The sequence below is a fragment of the Aptenodytes forsteri genome, unplaced genomic scaffold (genome assembly GCF_000699145.1).
Source record: "Aptenodytes forsteri isolate BGI_AS27 unplaced genomic scaffold, ASM69914v1 Scaffold15, whole genome shotgun sequence".
In the NCBI taxonomy this organism is placed as follows: domain Eukaryota; kingdom Metazoa; phylum Chordata; class Aves; order Sphenisciformes; family Spheniscidae; genus Aptenodytes; species Aptenodytes forsteri.
In genome coordinates this window covers 7,699,090-7,705,593 of record NW_008795129.1, presented here as the reverse complement: position 1 = coordinate 7,705,593, position 6,504 = coordinate 7,699,090, and the positions used below count along the sequence as shown (strand labels likewise).

The following is a 6,504-nucleotide window of genomic DNA, read 5'->3' as shown; positions in this document are numbered from 1 at the left end:
GGGTGTCAGCCTGGCGGTATTCACCAGCTGCATTTACAAAACCGCAGCAGCAAACGCAGAGGGTGTTTCACATCATCGCGGGTACTCTTCGGTCGGAGGAGTTCCACCACAGGGCTGCGATGACCCAGGGGAAAGCCTGTGTGGTGAATTTCTCAGATCTCCGGCGGGGCTCTGAAGGAGATTAACCCCGGCTCTGGAGGAGATCAAACATGGCTCTGAAGGAGATTAACCCCGGCTCTTTGCCACTCTACACTGCTGAAGCAGAGCAGGCCGAGGCACACCGCTCTCCTCAGAGCCCTGTCTTGTACCCACCAGGTGGAGCAGTAACCTTGCTGGACTGAAGTATGGTAATAACTATGTTAAACTAGTTGAGCTCCATCTGAATGCTGTCAATCAAAAAAAAAGGAATCCTTACTAGCTATTGAAAGGTCTTCTGTTTCCTATATTAGCTAAAAAAAAAGTGAAATAAAGCCCAAGCTGCCAAGTCGAGAGAGATCCCCTGACATGCAAAAGGGCTGAGGACTTGTAATAGACCAGTAATCAAATACACACTCACTGTGTAGCACTGTTACAAAAAGCACAAATATCGTTCTACCGTTGTTAAATAGCACAGGGTATGTAAAATACAGGTGGTAATTACCACTTTTTTTTTTTTGTTTGGGGACTTACAGCAGCTGCTAAAGACAGCAGGTCTGCGATGCCCGTCCAACTTCAGGTGGCACTCCAGGGCCTTGGCCTGGCCGGGAGTACTTGGCTTTCTCTTTCTTCGAACTGGGCTAAATGTTCACGAAGGGAAGTCTGGGGGGTATCTGGAGCTCTGAATTCTTAACGAGGCAAAAATGCTTCTAACCAAGGCCAAGGTGTTGATGCTGCCAACTCTTGGTATGTCCCTCCTTACGGGGTCTGTCCTTGGGGCAGCTTGTGCCAGCTGTGCCTGGGGACTTGCGGCTCGTTTCTACCAAAGAGATCACACGGTTTACAATGGATGAGCAAAACCCAATAGTGCCTGCTTGGCACGTTTCTGGCCTTGCTGTCCGATGAGTTACAAAGACCTGGGATGGTGGTAGCAGAGAAGCTACTTGCGGGCTGCAGAGACTGGACTAGGAGCTCAGGGCAGCTTTGGGGGTCGGTAGACAACAGCCTGTCACATCTCTCTGTCAGGGAAAAGACATATCTCTCTGAAGATATACGGGAAAAAAACCCAGCTGGTAAACCGTCTTTGTTCTTGCCACATCTATGGCAGCATTTTGTTCTTAACAACATTGGGTCAAGATATTTCAGTAAAGGAGCTCTGTTTTGGCCTATCTGCATCCATAAGTTGTTTGCCTATAATTGTTGCCAGTCCTGCTTCTCTGCCAGTTGTTCGAACAAGCAGCATAGCCCGAATGGTGTTCTCAGGCCTTTCTTTGCTGTGTGTGAAAATGGAAGAGCTCGAGGTATTATTTCAGGTTTTTTTGACTGTGTATGATGGAACTTGATTTAATTTGTCTTAATGAACGTAAGAAGCAATCCATAAACATGTATCAATTGTTTTTGAATGGCCCTACTGCAGCAGTGTTCAGAGACATCAAACAGGATTAAGCAGCTTTTGCATCTGGCAATATACAAGCAAAACAAACCTTTCCTTGAGGTATTTACAATGGAGAACATTTAAACAGATCTTTGTGCAGAAGATCTACAGAACCCTATTTGCTGTAACGGTGTAAGAATCTGAGTATGAAGCACTTTCAGCATCAGGTATCATGAATCATCTGCTCAGACCAGCGTACAACCTTATTTCCTACATTAATTACTCAGATCTTGCTACTTTTGTTTAGGCCAGCCCCAGTGATCTACTTAAAACATCTTTGTGGTCCTCACTGCTAAGTCACAAGCTTCTAACGTGCTTTGTTTCATCCTGAAGTCCTCCTAGTGGAGCCAGATCTCCTCCCTCCAGATGTTTTCTTTCTCAACACACTTAGATCTCAGGGCAGCCCTTTCAGTAAATTTTTATGCAGAAACCCTAACAATTCTTCTAATATGTTTTCAATGGGCAGCCCATGGTAGCAGCTGTTAGATTTTTTTTGCTTTAGTTCCGCGTTTAGCACTTTCAGGGAGTTAAGATACTATTTGGTACTATCTCAGCAACTCAGTAACATGAATATCACGGTCACTTTTATCATAACCTCAAAAACCTCCTTTGTAAAGGGGCAGACTGAATTTTCAGGGATGGGAGCTCTGTTTTTCTGAGCGATACAGAATTTTTAGCATAAATTTCACTTTAATTGTTTGTTTTCTTTTCAGGTGGCTGCTTGCTGTTGTTAGTATTTGCTGGTTCCAAAAAGGGAAGACATCATTTCACATTTAAGTTGCACAGATGCGAGTATTTATTTTGGCAATGATAAGAAATGCCAAAGATGAGAACGGTTACCTCTCTGTTTTACTGCCACAGAATGGTGATGATTTTTTTTCACAAAGACAAGAAAAGACAGAAAAGAAAACTGCAGCTGCAACATCTTTGCTAGAAGTTGGACAAGAGTGTTATTTTCTAAACAGTACACGCTGGGAATAAAAATCAAGGTTTCAGTAATATTTGTCCATGGATTTCTAACCAGTCTCTGGTAAAATATTCTAAACCTTTTGACAACATATTTCCCCAAGGCAGAAGAAACACATACTTTATTTATTGTTCCCAACAGCAGGTCCTCACCAGACATACTGGTTTCCAAGAAAAGAAGATGAAAACAAAAGGAAAGGAAAAGATTACAACAGACAAATGAAAACAATAGTTTATGAAGATAGACTGGCTCAGGCACAGAAGGACAAAAAAGGGGATGATAAGAAAGGAAAAAGAGCAAGAAAAAATTCTTCTCTGTTTATTTATTACATTGTGTACTTATGTTGTGTTACCTTCCTACCATGCATCCAAAAATGAATTGTTTAAGAAGGGGAATGTAGCAGCGCCTTTAAGTTTCTATGCGAAGATGAGCACGGCTGTTGTTTTCTAGAGGTGGTTGTGGGGGGGAAAGAGTTACCATGCTGGGCTGTCAACGCTTTCTCCTCCGCTGGTGAAGTTCTGCTGCTGCACTCCTTGACCCATTTCAGCCAGAGTGCTCCGAGTTAGCAAAGCCCTGCTGCGTCAACAGACTCTGCGAGCGTTAAGTCCTCCGGAGAGGGACGAAGGATCCAGGATTTAGTGCAAGTTCTTTCAGCACAAACACTTTGATAGATACAGTTTGGCCTCACTAAATCAACATGTGCTGGGGAAATTGTATTTCCTTAGCTAGCTCTGACAATGTCTATCTTACCTTACCTCACTAACATGGGGGCAAAGAATTGGTACCAATACCCACTGTTATATTATACACTTAGTATGAATCACAAATGCAGAAGATGTTATGTGATTAACACTATTTCTGGAGGAGGGCAAAAAAATCAAACAAGTTAATTATTTTTGGAGAGGAAAAAATAAAAGAGAAAGGTTCCCTTGCCTTTTTTGTTTTTTAGATCTGGAACATTTCTATATAACAAAAATGAAATATCAAAGATGAGATTTGCAAATAAAGTACATTATCAGGTGTGAACAAAATAATTTAACTTCAATAAGTGCATGAAGAATGAGGGACGAGGGCCTTAGCACAGAGTGAAATGTGAAGAGCATACACATATGCTCTTAGCACAGCATACAGAAATGCATGAAGAATGAGGGACGAGGGCCTTAGCACAGAGTCGTAGGTATACAGAAATGTGAAGAGGCTTTTATACATAGAGAGCCTAAATTACTCAAAGGACAGGATGTTACTAAGCTCAGCCAAAAAACTGATTTGATGATATTTATTGAAGCCTAATGGCAGGTGAAAAAGTATCTTGGGGAGGCAGGGGGAGAACAAGTGTCAACTTGTTATTCTTGACACCCAATCAGCCATTTGTTTAATTTCTGTATGCTGCCTGGAACAGCACGTTAGAATTTGTAAATAGGGTCACTGAAGACAAAAGCGGGATGTGCACTTGGAAGGATCAACTCCTACCTTCATGTATCATTATTTTAAACACATAGAATAGATGTAGTCCCATGGAGTGGTGGATGCTCTAAGCTCTCCCAGACACTGGGGATGTGAAAGCCTCTAAAGCCCTCAAGGAAAGCACCTCACCAGATTCAGCCCAGCCCTGGAAACCGGAATGTTATTTTAGGTGTGTCCCAGTGAAAAGCTTTCATGGAAAACATTTTAGAGAGGTATCAGCTGCTTCATCTTGCCCAGGTTTGAGGTTTTCTCTGCAATAGTAGGTAAACCCCTTCTATAATGGTATGTAGATTGACTTAAATTGGTTTGTCTCTTCAAAGATAAGATTATGAGAGTAAATACAAAGAATGGTAACATAGGACCTTTGAGAAGGAAAGAAATCAGGTGATTAACTTCTAATGAACTGTATGGGAATTTAAGGTACAGAACAAAAGATGAGGCTAAAATCCTCCTTTCAGGTTGGAATGGGTAAGAGTAACACGCAAATGATGCTGTGTATAATCCACTGAGTACACTTAGAGAGTCACGTTCCAGAAATGTATTGAAAAGCTGTCAAGAAGAATGACTGATTTAATGAACTGTGTCAACACATTTGCAGGAAGCGCCAGATTATAATTTGCTCTGCCTTAGTGACATTTTAAGCAACTGAAAAATTACTTTTACAGTGAGTATTAAACTGTACAATGTTATCAGCTTTTATGATATGAATCTATTTTGAACAAAATTTACCCAGTTCCTATCTGCTTAGCTGTACTTCAGACACTATTTTTAAAAAATGCATTCACACGAGGAAATATTCTCTTTTCTCCATGTTTTGCCTTAATGTTCTAACTTATTTTGATGTACCCTTGCCATTTCTGAAGATCTTTTTCAGCCTAATATTTGCTTAGCTGGGGACGAGGGACAAAGGACTTGCTTTATCACCCTGGAGGGGTAAGTCACCTCAAGCTCAAGGCTCATGAACGCATTCTGGGTGGTTAAACAGGGAAAGCTTTTATTGTGAGTGGACGCAGTGAGGCAACTAACGAAGTGTAAGAAAATACGTGACTGAATAGGAAAACACTTTCAGCTTGATAATGGTCGAAGAGCTGCCCAACTAGATCTCATCCTTACCATGTGGAACTTGCTTATTTTGTTATCTTAGTCAAATAAGTGGGGGTGGAAGGGAAAGCAAGCAACTGAAGTCACAGTCACCCTGCTCGCTGCCAGCTGCATTTCTGACCACAGGAGACTCTGCCTGTGCTCAGATTGTGTTGGGCACATCTGACCCCAACCCCTCAGTCCCGTGCATGCTCACGGGGGAGATGGGCCAGTGCAGAGTCACGTATGATGGAAAGCCTGCTTTCAAGAGCAGGTGATGCTAACAGAATAGAAGGTTTCATTAAAAACAAGAAATTCCGCAAGCCAAGAATGGAAGCCTCAATTGCTATGGATTTGTGTTTCAGTAGTGCCTATGAGTGTCAGATGAGGTTTTTTTTCTGATAGCTGGGTACTTGTTAGGTCTTTCTCCAACGCAGATTGTTATGTCTGTATGATGTGAGCTCATACTGCAGTCTCTCTTACTGCTGGGCCACACACAGAGTTCTTCCCGCTGTCTGGTGCGTACTGAAACAAAACTTGCTATAGGGTTGCCACCTGCAAGACCTCCCCTCGTTCAGACATCACTGACGTTGGTCAATGGTTACTGATCCATGTGGGGTCAACGGTCCCGCTTTCATTTCTTCTCTTTCTCTAGTTCATCTGGCTTCTGTCTCTTGTTGGAAATGTAAGGGGACACTCGGGAGCAGGTGTTTCCTGTTTTTAATCCTTGCTGCCTAGCATGTTACCATACCAAGAGGTGTGATCTTCTGCTGGCATCCCATGGGTAACTGACAATCCAAACAGTTAGTGTTCACCCCACTCGGAGGCAAGAATACGGCTTAAAGAACGGAGAAAGCTAGTGAGTCCCAGAAATGGGCTAGTATCCAAGAGTTCAAGGAATCTCTGCAGGAAAAGCAGGTACTTCAAAGCAATGGGGTTTTGTTGTTGTTGGTAGTGGTGTTTTTAACTTTACTGAAAGGGTTACGCATGGAACGGTGAATAAATTTAAAATAATGCTATATAAATATTAATAAAAGAGAAAACATAGTTGTGGGATTCACATTCATTTAGTAAGAAGGAAGAAATCTTAATACTGAGAATCTGTGAGCTTGAAGATACAAAGAAATACTGCAGCGATGACCGTGTTGTTGGGGGTAGATCTTACAAGAGCGGCCACTATCAACTCTCCAAGCAGCAGCCGGGGTCCTGCCGGACCCAAATCTTTCAGCACGCACGTTTCGATAGCGGGGACAGAGCCCGATCGTGATGCGGGGCCGCACGGGAGCAAGCGCGCCGGGAGCCTGTCACCCCGGCTCCGACCGGAGCAGGTCAGCCTGCGGGCGCTTCTGCTCGGGGCGCGTCCACCCGCCCGCAGCTTCTCGGGTGCGACCTATATATATGTATGTACACACACACACATATA

At 43.0% G+C, this 6,504-nt stretch overlaps 1 protein-coding gene across 1 annotated transcript in view; it reads left to right on the top strand.

The window, feature by feature from the left end:
- The first annotated feature begins 6,217 nt into the window (after positions 1–6,217).
- HTR7 (5-hydroxytryptamine receptor 7) overlaps positions 6,218–6,504 on the top strand; it is a 27,871-nt gene continuing 27,584 nt past the window's right edge. The window contains exon 1 of the mRNA XM_009278011.1: positions 6,218–6,464. Within this exon, the coding sequence (XP_009276286.1) occupies positions 6,218–6,464 (247 nt within the window). The remainder of the gene's footprint in view (positions 6,465–6,504) is intronic.